Genomic DNA, 22,615 nt, shown 5'->3' with positions numbered 1-22,615 from the left:
CCACTGAACAGAAGCTTCAATCCTCAATTACTTATTTTCAGGATGGATTTGTTCAAATGCTGGACCATCTTCCCTGTTATGTTAGTACTACTCTAAACTGTTATGTGGCTCAAGCTGTAGGCCTGCTCCATTTCCTTTGCAGTCAATCTGTATGATCAAATGAAGTAATCTCTTTTCTGTATGTAGTCCCATTACTTGTAATTGATGTCCTTTATTCCATTCAAAATATTCCCTTCCCTCTTCTGAATTCAAGACCTCTGATTTATCAGAATATACAGCACATACAACTTCAATTTCACAGTGAAAATGTGGATAGGCTGTTTCATCTTAACATTTATTTAAATTTTCATGTAGTTTAAACAAAACATGACATCCCGTTTCAACTGATGTAAAGAAAAAAAATAAACCACTTCTACGAAGTTAGCCAGTGTACAGACTTATTTTACAAAATAAGAAGGTAGGCGCATGTTACAAAATAATAATTAAACCAGTCAATGTCAATAGTGCAAAGAATGAACTGCAAGTGTGAAAAGGAGAGAGAGGGAGGGAGGGCAGGACGGATGGAGGATGGATGGCTGAATGTGTGAGGGGTGGCTGGCTGACTGAACAAAACAGGGACATTAGGAACAGTTGTGCATGTTATCACACAAAATTTTGTATCTTGGACAACGCATGATGTAGATTTAACTTTAGTGGCAGAAGAAGGTAAGTACTTCATCCATAAGTGGTCTCTCTGTGCTGCAAATTGTTGTGCTGGTCAGTTCTAGAGATTAATACAGCTATGCACACGAACTGCTAAGAGTCACTGAAAGAAGTTTTTCACCATCTGGAATACAGGTGACCTATCAAGGACTTGATAGTGCACTGAAGGGCCTAGGAAATTACTGAGAGTTTTATGCAAGCAAAAGAGCAAGCACCTCCAGGATGAACTTTATACACCTTTCCCACTTGCTTTCATGCTCTTTTGCATGCAATTGCTCTCTGTCCCGGGAGGTGACTGTTCAAGGGGGAGTTTTAGCAGCTACTAAATAATGTAGACAGGCACTGGACATCCTATCAAGTAACTAACTGTCAGCCAGCAGCTCACCAGAGAAGGAAAATAATTTCTGCAGTGTTTGTAATGATACTGTTATATCTGACTCCTTCATAAGATGACTAAATTTAAATCTAAATAAAAGAAAGAACAAAAATAACATCAGTTTTAGTATTTCTCAGCTGAATTCACCCATTTTCCTTTTCTAGCAGAATGTCCATAGTTAATAAATGTAAGAGACATTAACTAAAATAAGCTCAGCTGCCTGCAGATATTGTTCATCTTTACCCCTTGTGATTAAAGACACTTTACATTTCTAGGCAAAATTCCATTCAATACCTCAAGTCTTACCACAGTACAAATATTAAAATCATAATGAGAAATAGAAAGGGGACTGAAAGTGAGAATCGCTTCAGGGAGTAAACATCTGCTTACCTTGAAGGCACATTTCCTGCATGGAGTGTTTGAGCACTACAAAGCTTTCAAATATACCAAAGGACAGTGATTGCATCTTCCTCGAAAGAAAGAGTAATCTGAAACTAGTCAGAGAGATTTTTCCACATGATTAAAAAAAAATAATCATCCCTGCTACAGGCACTGCTTGTATCTAAATAATTTCTGCTACTTTCAACTCATAAACTTCTCAGATCTTTTCCCTTCACTCCAATCCACAGTCTGTTTAAATTACTACTATACTCTCATGGGTGAAGAGTATATGTACATAAAGTACATATTTGACAGTGTGTAACACTGAAAAATTGGAACTATTTAATCAATAAAAAACAGTGGAGACCTTAGTAAGGACACTTAGGATCCCGGTGTTCAAATTCTCAATGCTCGTAATGGCGCTGGACTGAAAAAAGAATTGAGACACCTGGTGACACCAACAATAGAGTTTCTGAAGATTTTGGTTATTAGCACTCTTTTGAAAAGTCAAACTACTTACTCCAGTCCTTAGGAAATAAGATCTTTTGAAACTCCGGCTGAGGTATTCATCCTAAACTCTTGAAAATTCAGTGGCAGGTACAATCTAAAACCACTCTCCGGAGATGAGAGTGGATTAAAATAGCTTTCATATAAACCAGAACACTTTTCCAGTTTTGCCTGCATAAATTCATGATGACTGGAAGAAATACTTCTGTGTACAATTACGCTAGAAAGGTAAGAGTCAGGTTTTGTCATTCATTGATTTTGAATTATAAAAAAAGAAATCAGTGATGAAGTAGAAAAGAAATTAAGTTAATGCATAAAGCCCCAATATGTTTATCTTTCAGCTACTGGAACACAGACTGTTCCGTGGCACAAGTGTGATAGAGGCTGAATAGTTTAACAGTTCATCAGCAATGGAAAATCATATTCCTTTTATTTTCTCCCCTCTTAAGGTGTACAACATAACTTTGCTGACTTGTACTACATATTTGTGTTTTCATGAGCTGAGAGGAAATAGGCAAAAAACATCAGACACTGAGCCTGCAGGTCAGAATAGAAAATCTCCATTTCTTTCACAAAATAGTCTCACATTTCCTCAGTAACATCTCAGCACTGCTTCAGCTTAGTTTTGATTTCCTAATGGTGGTATTTCAGAAACTGTACATTAGGAGCTGCAGGGAAAAGAGGGAAGACCACCCAGAAATTCTTTGTCTGCCTTTGAGCAGGAGTGAATTTTGTAGAGGAGTTGCCATGCAATTCATCACAGCCAGCCTGTGCCAGAGCTGAGAATCAGTCACAAATTCAGCCCCGTGTTCTCAGATATTTCATAACCTATACAAGTTATCATTAATGATACCAGAAATTTTAATCCACTGATTTAAAAAATCTTTATAAAAGTTAATAATATTCTTTCATTTACAGAGAGATGCTTAGTTGCAAATGCTTAGTATTAACTGATGTGCTCCAAAGGAACATCCTGGGCCCAGAAAGGCTACCTGCAATGGAGTATTACAAGCTTGTTAGTGAGTCCTAGAAGGACTGAGACTTCACATATTTTAAAGTGGTGTACCTGTGTAAGGATGTGTCACTGGGGTGATGCAAGCTTGAAATGTAGGTGCATATAAAAAAGGCATTTTTAAGTTCCCTACAATTTATTTTAAATTCTACCACTACCAGGTAAAGACTCAATGAAATTAATTTCATTATTTATTTGGGATTTTAACATTGATTTTAACATTGTAGTAATTTTTATAGGAGTCACAGTGAAAGTGGTAAATCAAGAATGTATTTTTTTATATTAAATGTAAAATGAAATAAATTTATAAAAAACCTTTCATTTCAATTCATTATGTTTTTAAATTACATTGCCAAAGTTTTCCAAATGTGTATTTTATAGTCAGTAGTAACCTTTCAAAAGATAAATGATTTAATAAATTACTTACTTTACATTTAACATTATGAGACAAAATATTACACAAGCTAACAAGCTAGAAACAACTAAAATGGGTCCTTTAACACTGTTTTCTCTGAAAAAATGTGTAAATGAGGGATTTATGTCTTCTGCATTTTTATTTAGAAGGAGGTTGTAAGACTTGCTATTACTTCCAGTTAAGTGGGGATAAAAAAAATCTCTGTGATAGAAGCTTGTTATTTTTTGGAAAGAGATTTTGGGGCCCAGTTAATGGGAGTATTATAAAGATACAAGTTACTTATAAGGTAGGTTCAAGTTAGAACATGAAAACAATATTGTGCTGGACAGACTTCCAAGGATTTTCAGGAAAACAAACAACATTGTCTGTTGAAGTAATTATGTTCTGACATTTTCAATAACCACCCATTTTACCCATCCAAGAAAACATACAAAAAAACCCCAAACCCAAAACTAAACCCCCATGTTTTTCCCTTAAATACCTCTCTAGGTAGGAATGATCTAATCTCAGCAAAGTCCCTCTGGTTTCTCCACTATTGTAACACACATTCCCTACTGCTAGCAGCCACGACCACGTTCAGTCAAGATACCAGAACGGTTCAGACTAGAAAGTAAAAATTTTAAGAAATTGCAGAGGCTTTCTTGTGAGCAAACCCCATGAAAATGTGCACAGTGACATGCTGCCATTTGAGGGATGAGACAGGAAGGGCTGAACAGAGGAACAGCTCTGTGATCAGCTGTCCTGTCTGTAGTTCATCTATTTAAAAGCACAGACCATTCTTTTTGTTTAAGATGCAGAGTGTGTTGATTCTCCAGAATGATGCTCAGGGTTTTCACTCTGTGGACCATTTCAGAAAAGAGATTTTATGTAATTTTTCACTTGATCCTCCCTGAATTTTATTTGGCAGTTCAGAAGGAAGCAATTCAGTCAATGGCCAAAACAAAAGGCATTGAAAAAAAATGTTTAATGTGGGAGGGCAAGCTTGTGAGATAAAGGCTGTTTTCTGGTGTGGCTGCAATGGTTGCCAGACCATACTTGAGTGCAGAACTTAAATGGTGAAAAGGCAGAAAAGGCAGGCTTGACTGTACAACTATACTTTATGCCATTCCAGCAAAAGCCTGTGGATCCCCTCCAAACAAACTACTGACCACATTCTTATCAAAGTACGGATCATCACAAAGAAAAAAAAATGATACTCTTCAGAGCATTATTTTAAAAGTAGTAGTCCCTAATTTTTTAAAAGAAAAATACCCAACCCTTGCAAGTCCTTTCTTCCAGGTCTGTTAGTGTGACCACCTCTCTTGGGACTTGCACACTGATCTTCCTTACTGTGTAGCACATTCATTGACATTTGCAGTACTTTCTCCCTTCAGATCCTCATTCAAGCTTTTTTTCTGCTCTATTTCGACCTGGTAGAAGAAAAACAGGAAGAAAAATTGTAATGAGAAAGAAAAACAAAAGATTCACAAGTCTTCCTCAGGGGTGGTTCTTGTGCTCGGGTGAAGAAACTCTTGGTGAACTGAGAAGGTTGTGAGGAAAAACAGAGTGAAGATCAGGGAAAATTGGATTTATTTACTGTAAGGATTTTCAGTCTAATCTAAGCAGTTCTACAACTCAGCAGTGTCATGAAATAATTTCCAGAAGAGATAATGTCATGCAGAGAACTCACACGATTTTATATTCATTACCATTCCCAGCTGTACTCTCAATACAAACCCAGAACCAAATCTGCAGATGATAGGTGGCCTCCTACGTGACAGCAGAAAACCAGCCTTAATTATAAATTCTCCAAAGACTGATATATAAAACAAAGAGATTTTTTAAATGATCTCGAGTTTGAAGGGATCTATAAGGATCATCAAATCCAACTCTCTGCTTCGTGAAGCAGTGTCTACCCCAAATATCAGCACACTCCCTGCTGTCCTCAGGCTCAGAGCTGCTTTGGTCTACAGATACCAAATTGTATTGGGACAGAGTCAAGGGGATCTATGTTTGGGTTCTAAATTTCCACATCTCTGAAAACTCAGGTATAATCCAATGTTTTAATTCTTAAAAGAGATACTTAGGAAGATCAAATACCATCTCCAGGGAATTTAAGAAACTACTAAAATATAATTACAATTACCAGTAAAAATATTTGCCATGAGAACCTTTTTCATTGCTCTCAAAGAAGGCAAGGTAGGATGCCAATTTCTCTGCAGCTAACATACAAATTTACTGAGATATTTTGACAGGTACATACATAGTGCACTTTCCTATCTGCTCCTCTCCTTAGGGCAGGCAGAAGGAAGAAATATTTAAGTGGAGAAACAATGTGATTCTTTTGTCTGCAGCAGGACTCCCACAGTAGCACTCCCACTATGAAGAGCAGCAAAACTCCCTGTTCAAATTCTCCCTATCAGCTAATCCCCAGGAGCTGGCTTTGTGCACACTCTTCCACAGGCAATTGCAAGCAAATTTATTCCATCTTTGCTGAGGGATAATCCACTGCTTATTTGCCCTGAATCAATAGCTGCACATGGGTAGCTACTGCAGCCTGGCACGTGCCAAATCCCCACCTCTTTTGCCCATGGTATTTTATTTGTCTGGCCATACTTTTCGAGACAATGAAGCATGCAAAGTGACCACGGTGATCAGCACTGCTCAGTTTTACCTTGTAACTGTAGTGTGCTGAATAGTTGACCCACTTCCTCACGTCAGTCTTGTCCTCGACAGAGATGGAGCGAACAGCGGCTTTGGAGGCAGACGTGGTGGGCATGTCAAACTCCACATCGACATAGCGCACAAAACTGCAAGGCACTTCCCGATCAGAGCCAAGCTCTAGGTGACAGAAAAAGCAGTGAGGATGGCCAGAAGCTGGAAAAAGAGAGTGAACAGTCGTGAGAGTTGTGTCAGATGAATCAAAACACAGCACCTCGGAGAAAGAAGCATCACAAAGCTGCAGGAAACTGAGAATCTCCCTAGGTTAACTAGTTCATAGCAAGAGTCTTACCTGCTTCAATGCAGTTGAAGTTACCAAAGGAATTAAACAAAATGCAAAGAGGATTGCTAATCATTCTAGTTTGCTTTTAGTGGGTGAAAATATAAGAAGTAAATCAAACACAGTAGGGTAAAGGTATTTGTTGTCTTTTGATTCCCTCAGGGTTTATCACATTCTAAGTACATCATGGCACATTCTTCTGAAATGTTATGAAATGATAGTAAGGGAAGGAGGAATTTGGACATATTTGATGTTTATATGAAATTGTTATCCCCCTCTTTAGCAGAAGAAAATGTACTGGACAAGGTAAAGTAACTTTCCTGTCTTCAAAAAGCAAATTTGTGTAAAGCTTTGGAATAACCATTTATTCCTCACTTGAACGCATGACAAGGTGGCTAGTCATTAAGGATGGCAAGGAGAGGAGGTAAAGTTTATATATAAATTTACATCTGTCATATGTAAATGACCCTTATTATTTTTTCTTCCTTGTTTTGCTGGACAGCAGTGATGTTTAAAAATTAAAGTAGGGACTTCTAGTCAAACTAAGTTGGCTTTTTCTCTGCCTGCTGCCAACCCCTTAAACTCCTGAGCAAGTAATTTAATGTCTTTGCCTCACTTTCTCTATTTGCAAAATGAGGATAAAAGCCTTCACAGCTACACAGGGCTTTCTGATTGGAAGGATCCTATTGTCAATGTATGTGTAAATGAATGTATAAGTAAATGAATGGAATCCTTGCCTGCCTTTATTATAGACTTTAGGATTCCTGAATACTTGTTCAGAACTAGGAAATTTCTTCTCCATACAGGTCAGCAAGGTGTACAGCACAGAGACAAGGAAAGAGGAATGCAAGCAGAGTAAAGAGAACTGGGAAAGCCCAGAAGCTCCCACTGGGAAAAGCAGGGATACACCTGCTTAGCCCAAAGTCAGCCTTGTTAAACTGAAGCCTGAAAGGCAAGATGTGGGATTTTGAAATATGACTTGTCCCAATGATATTAGGCAGTCTTTAGAGGGCTTAGGAACTGCAACATCCCACTTGATTGCTGAAATTGAGCTGGAAAAAAATTCTACTCGGTGTAAGTCTGGGTAAGAATTTTATCTAGAGTCAAACTCATATTTCAAAACAGTCTAGCCAAAGTTCCCTCACCACTGGAACTAATGTGTGTGCATCAAATCCAGTGAGAAGCTGTGCAGTTCAGCAGGGACCAGGGATATGCAGCACCATAGCTGGAGCCAAGATATGAATGAATGGGTGCAGTATCAAGCAGATACATAAGCTCAAATTTTGCAAGCATTAAAATACATCTGCTTTTCATCAGGATTAATTATCCCAAGCAGAGTACTGATTCATTTGCACTGGTTCTAGAGCAAGCCAGGATCTCTGACAGCCCTTCCTGGCTCTCCATACATGGACATGCTTCTTTGGATCAAAAGCTCTGGTGCACAGCAGGCCTTCCTGGTGGGGGCCCAGCACAGGAGAGCAGCAGCCCCAGGAGCTCTCAGGGAGATCACTGTGCCCTCCAGCACTGCAGTGCTTTTGCTTCTGGACCCTCTTGAGCTTGGATGTGGTGGGCACAGCTGTGGTGGCACCACAACTCAGCATCTGCCATGGAGCCCCTGGGTGACACAGCACTGCTCTCTGGTACTGCATTATGAAGATGCCTAAAACTGGCTCCAAAACTCTGTGATCAGCACTCAGTACTGGCAACCAACCCCCGGTCTCAGCTCCCCATCCTTTCATATCTTTTTCCTCACACTGTATCACTCTCAGCAGACTCCTCATTGTAATCCTTACTCATCTGCTTTGATATGCTTTTCCTCTCTGGTTTGCTGTGGGTTGCTCTCTCCTGCAGACTGGAGAACACCAGCAGCCCAGGAGGAGTGGCTCTGTGCTCTGGTGCAGGCCACATCCACAGCTGCAGAACGTTCAGCTTCTGCTGTGACACTCTGGAGCTGGCATGTGCTCAGCTGCTTTTGGGGGGGATATGTGTGAAGGCATCACTGGGAAGTGTTTCACTGGGCTTGAGCACACTGCATGCCAGGTGCTTGGAGAGCTGAGCTTTTAAACTCTTCATAATTTCACTGGACACTTGTTAACCCCATCTCCCCACCCAAATGGATAAAAATTATAGAAGTTACTAATTTAAACCAGCTCAGTGTGGTATATAACAAGGTGAACAGACTAAAAAAGCAACTCTTCCACTGAAGCTACTGCAAAATTACCTAGCCCAGCAGTGTTCATTACTGTCCTGGGCATGAAGCTCATGAGGCACCACCTCTAGACTGTTCAACAGGCTCATTCAGAGCTCTCTCTCTAGTGGAGAGGTACCCTTCTTAGTAAAATCAGCAGGAATCAACACACTGATTTTGTTTTGCACCTCTTGTTTCCTTGAGCTATTTCCAGTTTGTTCTGACAATTAAGGATATGATTATTCATACATATGCAAGTGTAGCTGTGATTGGAGAGAACCTGTTCCAAATGATTCATGACACCCCAAATGTCCCAACATGTTTGGATTAAAAGATATGATTTACTTCATAAAGTATTCCAGGCAGCATGCCTGAGATCCACCACCAAAGTAGAGAAAAGTTCCAATCCAGATCCAAGGCTCTGCATAGATGTTACATCCTTGCTTCACAGAAAGAGCATTTTCTCACGATCGAAGACTATTTGGATGTTTCCCTAGTATTCTACTGGTGGATTAAAAAAAGAAAAGAACATGTGAAGCCCAGCCAGCAGCAACTGGAGCTGTAAACAGCTTGCAAATAGGTGTTCTTCATCAACACTTTTGTTCATATTAATTTTACATATGAGATGGGCAATAAAGCAAAAATGGACAAGTATTTGCTATTTGGATTTCAGCCATGTGCTCAGTAGAATCCAGTTCATATTTTTTCCTTAGGTCAAATCACAGTCAGAGAGTATGCACTGTCCTTCATCTGTCACATGTTTTTCAATGTTCAGCCATAAGCAGATAATTTGCAAAATACAAATAATACAGACAGTGCTGATAACACTGTCTCCTAGACTTAGAGTGCAGAGGGCCCCATCCCATTAGAAAGCACAGAAAGAAAAAGATTAGATAAGAGTGCAAAGCTGCTGAAATAATTTTTAACAGTCTGGGTTCTTAGGATGCTACAACCTGCATACAAGCAGTGAGCTTCAGTAGGGACACACTGTCCTGTGGATGGCAGGGCTGGGGGTCGTGCCCCTCACCTCTACACAGAGGCTGCACCAGTCCACATTCGGGGAATGGAGTGAAGCACAGGAGCTCCAGCTGGCTATCTGCACACCTCTGGAGTTCTGGGACTGTGTTTGCAAGGGACTGTGTGTCAGAGCACACACTGTGGGTGAACAAAAAGTCCCAAAATGTGTACCTACATATGTACTCCTGTGAGCACGTCTGGCAGGCAGCACATGTGCTGGAGCACCCACACAATGCACGTCTCAGGTGGTGTGGACCTGCTGTGTGGCCTCTGCAGGCAGGTGGAGCTGCAGGCTGTGGTCACCTGCAGCACTTCCTTCAGCTCCAATGTGATGCCATTATTTTTCTCCTGCTCTGAGGTCCCAGGCATCAAAGGGGTTCATTAGCAGGCCAGATAATTACAGAAGACCCAGAGTACTCTTAGAGGTGAGCTACAGATATCACAGTGAGAGAGCATAAAGTGGGAGTCAGTGGAGTAGTTTTATGTTTAGCACTTGAGAACTGCATCATTTATAATGACATTGCAAATACACGAAGTTGGGTTATTATATGACTTATGGATAGGGCTGGATACAGCCAAACATGCATAAGGCTGGCAGATACTCAGATCCCACATGAGTATCACTTGGACAAAAGCATATGTTGTCCATCAGGGAAATCTAAGGAGGAGTGGGAATGAATGCTTCTGAGTACCACTTATATACCTCTTTGTTTGCCATATACTTTAAGAAAGGAGAACCATGGAATGAAGTACCACCAATAGACAGAAATAGTCCCTGAAGGGCAAGGTCAGATTTAAACTACATTTGGCCTGCCCTGTCATCACTTTGGGATTCCCTCCCTCTCACATACCTCATGTGTCTTGGCCAAGACAGTGCTTCCAAGGCTCTTCCTTTCCCTGAAATTACATCTGATCTGACCGGAGGGGTGAGGACACTCTTCCTCTCAGGATGTAAACAAATACCAACTGCCCTGCGTTTTGCATGATGACACTGATGGATAGATGCTCTGTGGCAGGGGTCCAACAGCAGCAACAAATCTGTAATGTATTTCCTTCCCCCTGTCACAGTGTATATACAATAAAGAGTCACAATGGCAAAGAAGGAAACAAGAGGCACAGATTAATATCTCCCTCAGAGCAGCAATGGGTAAGGCAGCATCACCCTGCAGGAGGCAGCAGGGACAGGAGCTTTGCCTCTTGTCCTGGTTTGCTACTGGCAAACCACTGATTGTGGTAAAGTCTGAGGGCTTTTGTTTCCTCAGCTGTGATGCCTATATGGTACACTGAGATCTTTGGAGAGAAGATGCTACAGAAGGCCAAATTACACAGCATCTCGTTCCCAGAGCTCATGCACATTGAGATTTTCCTCACAAGCATGTTATTGCTCATAAACAGCCTGGGGTCAATTTTTCATTGCTACATTTCTCTCAAGCTTCCAAGCTCTGTCTTCTTACAGCTCAGTTTATGGGAAACCTGGAACCTTCCCTTCTGTCAGTGATATCCCTCTGAATTTGTAACTGCTGGTGTAAACTTAGTGTCCTTGGGCTGAAACCTGAATCAAAAGATTAGGACACTTGCATCACTGTTTTGCTGACACTATAACTCAAACTCAGGAAAAACATATAGAGAGTGCCAAATCTGCCAACCCTAATGAACTTTCCTTCAGGGAACACTGAATACAGAAACCCTCCCAGTCAGACAGATGCATTACTACAGCTTTAATACTGTAAAGTCCATCTCATTTGCAAAAAGCTATTCCAGATCAGAGAGGTCAAGAAGTAGAATTTACTACAAATAAAAATAAACTTGAGTTGTCTAGCTTCGTTGTGCACCATGGATGACAGGCAGCAAATAAAATGCCTGTCAATTTTTTGGCAGAAATGGCCAAAGGGAACAGTAGCTTGCCTATATTATTTTAATGTTTAATTACAACCATGTTACTAGAAATACAAAGACCTGGGATAAAAATACAAAGTGGGTTTCATGTTGGTATTCTCTCTTCAGGTTTAAGCTGTAATTCTCTGTCTGCACTGATAACAGAAACATAGCCACAAAATGGCATTTGGAAATTTCTATTTTCTTTTTTTAATGGCTGAGCAATGTCTTCTGTTCTCTTACAATCACCATTTAAGTTAATTCAGGGGCATTAATTGTGGCATAAGCATTGCAATATACAGCACTGAACCAGTACGCTTGGAAATGCATGGAAAAGATACCAAATGTGCTGGAGCGACAGCAATTTATCTGATCCTGTCATTCAGTCCCATACCATAGAATCTTGCTTTTGGAAGTTATGTGAAAAAGCTCTGCTTACAATAACAGTCCTGAGCATACAGATGTTTGATGCCAAGATTTCATAATCAGACAATCACAGAACCATTTATTGGAAAATATCTTTAAGATCATCAAGTCCAACCACTAACCTAGCACAAGTCTAGTCTACCACTAAACTATTTCCCTAACTACTACCTCTTTTAAATACCTCCAAGCAGAAACAGAACACATATTTTTGCATCCAGCAAACCTAAAACTGTTTTTATCATTAGCTATATATTTGTAGGATACGTAAAACTATTACTACGAACGGTCAGACAAATACTTCAGGCAACTAACTTATGCTCTTTGGTATACTACAGAGGAGGATATATCTCTCATCATTTAAACTCAGTATTTCCCATCTATCAAAATGTATTACTTGTTTTAGTTTATTCCTGCAGAGATGGTACGTGCCACTCACCTGAGTTTTTGTCAGGCAGTCGGTTTATCCTCCATACGATGGAATTAAAGGCATGCTCGTATTTGGCAGTTCCCAAAGTTACTCTCATTACTGGCTCAGAACCAGACAGACTGGTTGATCCAAAAGTGGCTCCCTTGTTCACCTTGGCTTTCAAAGACTTCTCCCCCAGGACACTCTCCCTGCGGAAGTTCTTCACCCACTCACGTGGCACGGGGTAGCGGATCATCACATTTTCACAAGGGACCTGAGTTAAAGGGTCATGATTGGAGGAGAACCCCGTGGACATCATCAGCCAGCTCTGCACCTCCACCTCAGCCCCATTGATGCTGGCAGCTGTCCTCAGAGTAAAAGGCAAAGTTTTCTCAGCAAAGACAGTCCTGAATCTCATCAGTTCAAAGCGACACGCATCCAAGGGGTTGAACAGGATAATACGGGAGTTATTGAACATATCCTCATCCACACATGAATGGAACCGGCAGCTGTATAATTTAATCCACTTAGTGGTAGTAGTGGGCATAATATCCTGCCTTGCAACTATTTCATTCCCTTTGATCAGGATATCATTAAGGCCCAGTCTGCATTCTGCCAGGCCAGAAAGGAAGCTGAGAACATAGATATGAGTCAGCACACTGTGCTGGAGAATCACACTATCTCCCTTGGCCACGATGCCATGAAACTCATCCCTGACATCCACAGTGATTTCTTCTTCTTGATAGTTCAGTCCCACTGTGCTCAGATCTGTTGATGAAGCTGGCAAGTTCATCAGTGTGTCTTGCACAGCAGTGATAAAGCTAAGGAAGTCTTCATAATCTGTAGTCCCAAGCTTGATAATTTGCTCTCTCTCTGCAGTGTGTGCAATGGCTGGCTTAGGCTGATATTTCTTCTTCTCCTTGTACGTTGTGCGATCCAACCGCACGCTGTGTATCCTTCCATTCTCATCGTAATTCTGCAGTTTGCGCTCTGAAATCTCATGATTGATTTCAAGTTTGAGTTCCCGAAAAGGCTTCTCTAGTCCCTTCTCATAAAAAAGCTGTATACATCCACTGTCGGTCAGCTTGACATATATTGGTCCCCAATGCCTGGATGACATAATATTCTTCTTCTCTGGGATCCTCAGCATCATTGGCCATCCATCCTTTGGCTGAGCTGGTGCCAGGTTATATAAGGCTGCATCCAGATCATATGGCGTCATGGGGTCATCATCAGGCAAGGTAGGACTGCTCACACGATCTGGGTCTCCAATCTGGAGCTGTTTGAGCTGCTCTACAGCATCTGTGTGGGTTACAGTTTTGTTTGCCTCATGGGAACTGATGTTATCAGGCTCCTGATGGAGAATAATGAGAGAGTCTCTTTGGCTTTTGCCTGGAGCACTGGAGACAGAAGAGCTTTTGGAACGCCTCTCTCGCTCCTCAAAGAATGAGCTGAATGGATTGATGGGTGAGGGTTGGACATCTCGAAGAGATTCATCCAGAAAGGGATTAGTAGCACTCCATGGTGGTGTTTCAACAGAAGGCAACTTGGTTAAAGAGGAGAGATCTAGTTTTTGAATTTTGGAGAGGTCTCCCAATGTGCTTTTAGGACGTTCTCTTTTCTTTAAGGATGTAGTGAGATTAAAGTTAACATCTGGAGCTTGTGTTTCTGCAGGTGGGGTATCTGTTTTCAAGGGAGAAAGGCTCTGTGGTGAAAAACTGACTTCATTGTCATCGAAAGTCACCCAGCTGGGAAAGCGAACTGTGGTTGGGGTAGATGAATGGCCATTCACGGAGGTGTTGTTCAGCTGCCAGTTGACAGCTTCCATATCTATCTCTTCATCTTCCTGGAGAGACGAGGAATTGTCTTTAAAAAAAGAGGGGAGGGGAGGAAAATTCAGCTAATTATTCTGAAGTTCCTAGTTCTCTCCTCAAAAAAAACCCCCAGAGTCTGCACACTCAAGGAAGGCCTATTCATACGCTGGGCAAGAATAAGATTGTCAAAAGACAGGGCTAAAATGCTGAGGAGTCTGACAAGAATTAATTAAGAGATACACAGTTGAACACAGAGAAGGAATCCAGAAAGAAATATTAAAGGAATGACAGTAATGATTGTACTGATCTCATCCCAATATAATGACCTAAATGAGAAACCACATGTCACGGTGATTTTTTAAAACCTCCTCCTCTAAACTTTCAGGCTGCATTTCTTCTCTACAGTCATCTTCTGTCATTTGCCTGGAATGTTCCCTCACTCTTGTTATCATTTTCTTCCCTCTTCTGTCCCCAAACCTTTTGCTCTAGAGGATAATCCGGTAGGAAGAGCAATGAATATTGAGGAAGAGCTCCAATCTGTCCCCACATACTTACCTGTGCATTTGCCATTACCACAAAAGCATGTAGGTTATGGTGACAGCACTGTAAAAGGTGCCCAGGTGTGATTTTTCCCCAGGATGTGTTCAGTAAAGAGACTCTTTGTTGTACTCAGCGTGCAAGAGTCTGACAGTCTTTGGATGTCTCTGAAACGTCTCTTGGAGAAGCTGTGATCTAGAGATATATGTTAGGATATGGAAAAATGTGTTTTTCACTTGTCTTGTGGAAGCTGTCCTCATTCACTTTCATGACAGGGCACCTTTGACTGCTATTTTCCTAGTCTCAGGCTCTGCCAAGCCACTTTGTAGAAAACTGTGCACTATTTCAGTCCCAGCTCTTCCCAGGATTACTGTAGTGGTAATAAAGTATTTTCCAAAATGAGCACAAATTCTCAGTGTTAAGAAATTTAATGACTTTCTTCCCATTTTCTTCCTTACTGAGTGCTGCACTCTGAATGAATCAGAGTGCTCCTAAAAATGAGCAGCCAGCATGAAATTATACTCTTTAGCTGCACCGTGTTTGCTCTACATGATACAGCAGTGCTGGAATTTGTGCTTTTTGCTTCTCCCAGACAGCCCATGTTTTACACAAGTCACTGTTCATCAGTACAAGCAAGAACTAAATGTAAAATGTAGCACTGTGATATAGCTGTGCACCTGTGATTTGAGCATAATTTACAACAACAACAACAAAATATTTTAAGTCATTATTTAAATTGCCATCAATTCCCAAAAAAGATGAGCTTGATTTTCATTCTGCCTCAACCATAACAGACAATGTGAATTTTAATTTCAGCTACCATTTAGAATATGAAACAGGGAATATTCATGCTAGCTGAAGTGCTGCCATGAGCTCATTATAATGTCTTGGCTAACTTGATATTCTGGCCCTCTGATTCTCATTGCCATACTCAACAATATGTAAGTTTGCCCAAGCTTTTGATCTAAGGACAAAACACATCAACTAAGTTTTAAGGGTTATTACAATTGAGAATTATATATGAAGGTGAATGATACCAATTTGTTTTTCAAGCCACAGTAATACAAAGCAATAACAAGAACAGATAGCTTTTACAGATACATTACAAAGTGTATATGAACAGAGGTATCACTGTCTCAGTTTCTCAGATTTTCTTCTCTACCCTGCCATCTCACTCCCAGCTTTGCACAGTGCCTGTCTGTAGCCCCCGCTACTGGTCACATGGTGACCACATGGCACCACAGGGTGCAGTGGTGGATTCTTTATCTGCTAAGTATTGCCACAAGGCTACAAATGTATTTGGGGGTGGGGGAACAACAACTCAACTGATTATTATCCACAATCACACCCTGAGTGAGATAGTAATAAAGAACGCATGAAGAATAATCTGACGTTGTTCTAAAACTCAGTCCACACCAATATGCTGTCTATGTTCCACGTCTTTCCAGGACTTTGGTCATCCAGCATGTACCACCTCAAAGCAAAGGTTTTACGGTATTTCCAGGAAAACATTGCTTCTTTCTTTTAGGACTTCTAAAATTCCAGTGTTTATACGATCTGGGTTGCTTAAGAGCAGACCACCTCTTCTCTGCCAGCAATTACAATTTCCTTGTGACAAGGAAAGAAAGCTTTGGTTCTCTTTAATGTATTGTCTTTTCTTTTTGGCTAAACCACAACTACTTTGGCCAAAACCATCAGGCAGTATCATGTTACTTGTGCCTGGGGGGAAAGGCAGCCATCCAACTGTTAAAGGACATTGATACTGCAAAGTATTTGTCATCAAAACTGTGCCATGGAAGTAGGAAGAAGATCAGAGGGTATTAAGAACCTTTCAAAAAAGAAAGGCAAATAATAACTTTCAGAAAGGGACCTGAGCAAATGCCTGAATTTTCTAATTTCTGAGTACTCATCCGTTTTGCCTCTTGAGAGAAATTAGCTCAGGGCTTCATGGCATGACTGCTCCTGTTACCTGAATATATTAATTTATGTATAATTCAGATAGTTCTTTGAACTTTAGTCTGTAGTAAAGGCATACCCTTAACATGTCACACCTTCCAGAGGGGTCTTGACTTCCCTGATGTAGTCTACACCAGTCCCTCAGACAAAGCAAGCACTGCTAAGATCTCTTCTAGGGCTCTACATAAAGTTCACCAGACATTGGTATACAGACTTGGTCTTTAAAGATCAGCAAGGTCAGGAGGAGGCCAGCAACAAAACCTATGGTGTCTGTATAAGCAATTATAGAAAAGCAGAAAATGCAGATAGACAGAATCTGGAAGAAATCAAGGACCAGGCTGCTGTGCAGTTATGTCTCCATGACAAAGGTTATACTTCACACAGTTTCCATGACATTCATATCTGGTCATTTTCTTGCTTTTCTATATCCACGTCAATACAGCTGTGACTGTGCACATTTTTTTTTGAGCAGTCTGTCATGTTTCTGATCCTACCAAGAGAGATGGTGTAATGTAAAAGACATTTAAAGTGAGTGGGCCATCACTTTCAAGTGATACAACTGGACTCCTATTTCCAGCCTTGACACTAACCTCATATGTGGCTCTGGGAAAACATCACCATCACATCACAGCTTCTGGTTCTCTTCCCACTCTTTTCTAATTTCTGACTGTAACAGTGTTACACGTGGAACACTGCTCCTCTGTACCTCAGTATCCAGCACATTTCTAAGATTCCCAAAGAACACAGTGTAAGTGGGTAAATGCCACAGAAGTGGATATAAATCTACAAACCTACAAAATTCAATTAATAGTTCTGTTGCATCTATGCACTTGAAAAGACTTTCAAGTTTAGTACAAGCTGTGAAGCTAGGCCTGTTTTTGTCAGCTTTCCTTTTATCACAGCTCTGTTAATGGTAGAAGGTCAAACCTGTTACTGCTGCAGACAGCAGCATAAACATACAGTAGGAAAGTGCAGGGAAACCAGTTACAAGAGTATACAGCTCAAAGCACAGAAGACTTCTTGTCAACAGGAGGGTACTACCTGCTTATTCTGCATGGAAGAAATCCCTGTGAGGACAGCAGTGATTACATCCAGATGCTTCCTAGGTACCTTTGCTATCAATTAGTGTGTGGTAACATTAAGAAATACCCTCTCACAACCTGTCAGAACAGATTTTGAAGACAGAAGAAGAGGCATCCACCTTGCCTCAAGATTACAGAGGATAGCCGGAAAATCCCAAACCTCTTGACCACCAACACTCAACAGGTTGCAAGATAGATTAGTAAGCATTCCTCAGACTTTTGAGTGTCTCTGCAAGTTGTGGCATGTAGAAGTGACGGCTCACACAGGCTGTGCCTTCTACTCTTGCTGCTGAACACATCACATGAAAAAAAAATTAACAGCAATTAGTTCTCCAACATGTTGAACTGCTAGCACAAAAGTTAGGTTTTATGGCACAGCTAAGAGACATTTCAAAATCACCACAGACTAAATAAGCAGCAGGAGAAGGTGCAAGATGAAAGATGTCACAGATCTGATCTCTGCGGTTTCCTCTTATTCATTCTCCTCCCACTTGACCGAGTTCTCAGGTCATGTTGAATGGATTCATCCTTAGGTAACTTTTCAATTCATAACACTCTGCCAAATCACAGCATCTCTTTGAACACATTTGTCTAAATTTAGGCCATGTAAATCTGGCCTGCTTAAACCTAGTGTAGTTGCATCCCAAATCAGTATTACTGCATACACTGTTCCCAGCAGTGACTAAGTGACTACTTAAATACAATGCCTGTTGCTTGGTTAACTATTGCAAATTCATAAGCCCTAAAAGAAGTTTAATTGTCAAAAGAAGTTAAGCCATCTGAAGCTACAAAGAAGTTTATATAATGGAGCTTCAAGATCTATTTAAAACCTAATGAATTTCATCTAGGTTCAATTAATTTATCCCCATGAGTCTCTACAAGAACTGCTATATTTCATTTTAAATGTAAGCCATCATGCAGATACTAAACTGAAGATGAAAAACAAGAAAATAATTACTCGGCACTCACAGCTGGGTTGTAGCAACCCTCATACTGCCAGAAAACTGTTGAAAAGGACAGTCATCTATGTACTATCTTAAAAGACCCTAGAAGTTTTTGCTGACTTTTTCCATAGACGTTTTGACTTCTTCTAACAGTTATCTCTCTACACAGAAGTCTGTGTTTATGGGAAGGAAGGGCTACTGTAGTTCAGGCGTTTGTGCTTACGGTGCTTCATTGCATGGAATTATTTGCCTTGTGTCTCCTCCACTCACACCACCGTGCTGCTTGGAGAAGGAAAAGGGCACCTTCCCAACAAATGAGACTGAACTAACCATTAAGACACTGGTTTCACACTACAGAAGAGTAGTAGTTGCAGCTCTAAGTCTCCTTGCCTTATGCTATGGAAGCTATCAATCATTTTCCTCTTCTCTGTTTATCATTATTAAACTGGAAAACTAATTAATTCAATCAGAGCCCTTTCACTCTTCCTCGAATAAAGAAAATGTTCAAAATAACAAAATTAGTTTGCAACGTAGAACTTTCTTGCGTGATTTAATTTAAAAATAGTCAATGTTTTTATTTTGTTATGTTTATTGAGTAGTTAAAACACTACTTCATTAAAAAAAAAAAATCCATACCCCCAGTGTGTCAGATATGGTATGGAATAACTGAAAAAATATTTCAGTAATTCATAGTCTGTGTACAGTGAACTCTCCTTTTTCTTGTACAGATCTTGGCTACAAATTCAGTTTTATAGAAGTTTCTTATGTGTCCTGCAGTCTGTACTATGCAGTGCCCTAAGAAACCAGAATGTATCGGGCTAGTCTTAAGACAAAACCAAGCATCTGTAACACATGGTGCACAAAACTGATAAATTAGATTTGTGCAGAAGATATCCGTATTCATAAATGTTCTTTCCAGATCTACTGCTTAGTTTTTAGTCTGTAAGCACCTAGAAGTTTGTGTACTAATATTCTGAAAGAATTACAACCAAGAATAAGCATACAGCCTATCCAAAAATCACCAGAACATTGCAACAAAGAGAGATATTCAAAGATAGCTTTGAATTTTAAGTGCCTGTGCCTCTTCATACCAATTTATCATTTGAACAGCAGACTCCAAATGAGACATAGTTCATGCAAGTAATGGACGAGGTTGTTAGTGTCTTGAATAAACTGTTACATCTTTACATCAGGCAAGAATAAGGTGTTAGAGGCAGTTACTTTTAAAAGGAATAAAGTTCTCCTAGTCATAACTAGAAAACATTTTGTACTCCAAGTAAAAGCACTGCTTATCACTTAAACAAAGCTTGCTTTGTTGGTTTTCTTTTCAATAAATATGGCTACTCTAAAAAGAAATTGAAGTAAATACTTTTTTTCTTTGCATACTTAAAAGAGTGAAGTTCTTCTCTTGTGTAACACAATGGTAGTGACTGGGTTCCAGAACTGTTATAGAAAAAGAGGCCATTTGATTTAGCCCATTTGAGAGGCACAAATTATGGAAAAGCTCCTGAAGATCAGTTTATGTGTTTCCATTAGCTGGCCAGAAGGTGGTACATTAACACTGGTATAACTGGAAGAAGCGTTCAAGATTTTTACAAGATTTAGACAAGACTATGCCCATTCAAAGAATTCACACACTACATGTGACATAATACTGTTTGTTTATAATTAGAGCCAAGTCATGAACACATCTCACCTAAGTGAAGATTAAAGCCTCCTTCTTCCATCTGAGAACTTGTTTCTAAACAAGCAGGTATATTCAAAAAGCAAATGTCTTAGCAAGTAAGCATACCTACATGATTCATTACAAAGCACCTTCATTTCTACTCCTGAAGACGTGGCACAGATATGACTGACATATTTTTACCACTATGTCATCTAACTGTGTTCTCAGCAAGGTGTGCTCAGCCCAGAGGTTACCAAGACACTGACTACACCCTAGACTTAGTCATTGTTACTGCCACGGGAATACTTACACTCCCAGTTTGGGTAGGCAGGCCAAAGCCTATGTGTGAAGGAACAGAGCAGAGCTGGGAGACACCAAGCTGAACCTGTTTCAGCAGAGAGATCAATAAGAGAATGAGAGATTCTCAGCAGAAGAATTAATCACGCTACTTCATCTTTCATCCAAAAGGAGAACAAGGAACAAATGAGAAGAACAAGAAGACATGCCCAACATTTTTCAAAAGCGGTTCCTTTAAAAGTACTTTGGCAAAGATAAATTAAGACAGTTTTCTTCAATGTACTTTGGACTTTGCTTCTCTCCACATATGTCTGCCCCCCTCTCTGATTTTAATCCACAGTACATACAACATATGCTTCAATAGTGGGACTGCCACTGAAATGAGACTATTGATTTCATGAAGAAATGAGAGTGAATAAGAAAAGAGAAATGTGTCTGCAAGCCCAGGATGCTTCATGAAGTTGGTATTTGGCAAGCAGAATGAATCTGTAGCCAGCCCTGTAAATGCAAAGACAATCCCAATTCATCTTGGAGGAGCTGATGACCATCCATTGAACAAGCTCTAGTTTGCAAAAGGCAATCACATAAATCTCTCCTACACAGACAATATGTTACTTCATTATGCCATAACTTTTCAAGCAATATGTGATGGACCAGTAACAAAATACAGAGGTTTGCAGACCTTGTTCGTGTTGTCTCGAGTACTTGAGGTAATACCACATGGAACAAGCAGATATCTGCAGTTCCAGACTGCAGGTAGAAATGTGGCAGCACTGGATCCACTCAGAATCTGGGGTCCTACTGACCAGCAAAACCTTTCACAGCAAAACAACACACTGTGGTCTCATGCACCGAGTTATGGATTCAAATGGTTGCTGCAGTACTGCAAAGGCATGGGGTCTGGCCCTGTTCAGTAAATGTGGGAAATGTTCCCACAGCCATAGGAAAATCCAAGGCAGGAGACCATCATGTGTGTTAAGTGGCTGAAACTCAGGGTTTGCTACTGCCAGTCCATCAGTTCAGAAACTGTACTGGCAGTGACCACAAACAGTAACATCAGCTGATGACAACTTGGTAGTCAATGCAAAATAACTGGTTCTCTGATTCCTAGGTGGGCAGTTCATGCATGGCTGAAGTGTCACCCCAGATATCTGCTCAGTCTTGTGCTGATTCTTTAGCAAGAAAAGACAAGTCAGTACACAGGGATGTTGGATAAGCCCATACCAGTGTTCAATCCACTGCTTACAAAAATAAACACTGCACATCATTTAGAAAGACACAGGATATTTTACATGTTAAAAATGCACTACTGCAAACACTTCTGGCTCCTCACAACATTTAAAAATAGTAGCACTAACTTCCTCATTCCTGTGCCCAAGGCATTTCCCAGGATCAAGTTTTATATCATATCAAGTCAGCAGCTCACATCCTGTCTGCCAGATACGTCTGCATATCTCAGGTCATGCGGTCAAGAGGTAATCTCATATTTATACACTCACTACCTTTACCCTGAGCACATCACTGCTGATATTTAAAACAAACCCGAAGACCCTTTTAGAAATTTCTATGGAAACTTCAATTTCAGTTATGTATTTTAATAATTTAGTTACCTGGTGAACTGTGAATACAAATATGTTTCATAGACAACACAGCTGATACATAGCTATAAATTATGGAAGATAGCAGCACTCGACTTTTGCCTAATGCTAGTACTTTTCACCCCTGTAGCTTATTATGCAAACATTTTCTGTTTAAAATGCAGAGAAGACCATGTAACTGCATGAGAGTAGCCAGTTTGGCCTGTTCTTCTTGACTCAAAGCACATGTGAGCTCCAGGCTATGGGGAAGTTTTATGAGCTAACAGGTGAGGTGCTCAATGCAAAGGTGAGAAGAGCTATAACAAAGCCATGTGTATCTGAATGTTTTTTTTTAAAATTTTGGAGGGATTTTCGACACATAACACAAAGGACTGAAGGTAACTGGCTGGAAGCTGTGCGAAAACAGAAAGGACAGCCTGATCTACAGGCAATGCCT

General features: G+C 40.3%; 1 protein-coding gene across 1 annotated transcript in view; it reads right to left on the bottom strand.

Annotated features, from left to right (window-relative positions):
- Positions 1-316: 316 nt before the first annotated feature.
- STON2 (stonin 2) overlaps positions 317-22,615 on the bottom strand; it is a 56,047-nt gene continuing 33,748 nt past the window's right edge. The window contains 3 exon segments of the mRNA XM_066321964.1: positions 317-4,802; positions 6,047-6,249; positions 12,316-14,151. Of these exon segments, the coding sequence (XP_066178061.1) occupies positions 4,719-4,802; positions 6,047-6,249; positions 12,316-14,151 (2,123 nt within the window). The 3' untranslated portion in view covers positions 317-4,718.

This window comes from Sylvia atricapilla, chromosome 6, assembly GCF_009819655.1.
Source record: "Sylvia atricapilla isolate bSylAtr1 chromosome 6, bSylAtr1.pri, whole genome shotgun sequence".
Lineage (NCBI taxonomy): Eukaryota > Metazoa > Chordata > Aves > Passeriformes > Sylviidae > Sylvia > Sylvia atricapilla.
This window is presented reverse-complemented; position numbering and strand designations above follow the sequence as displayed.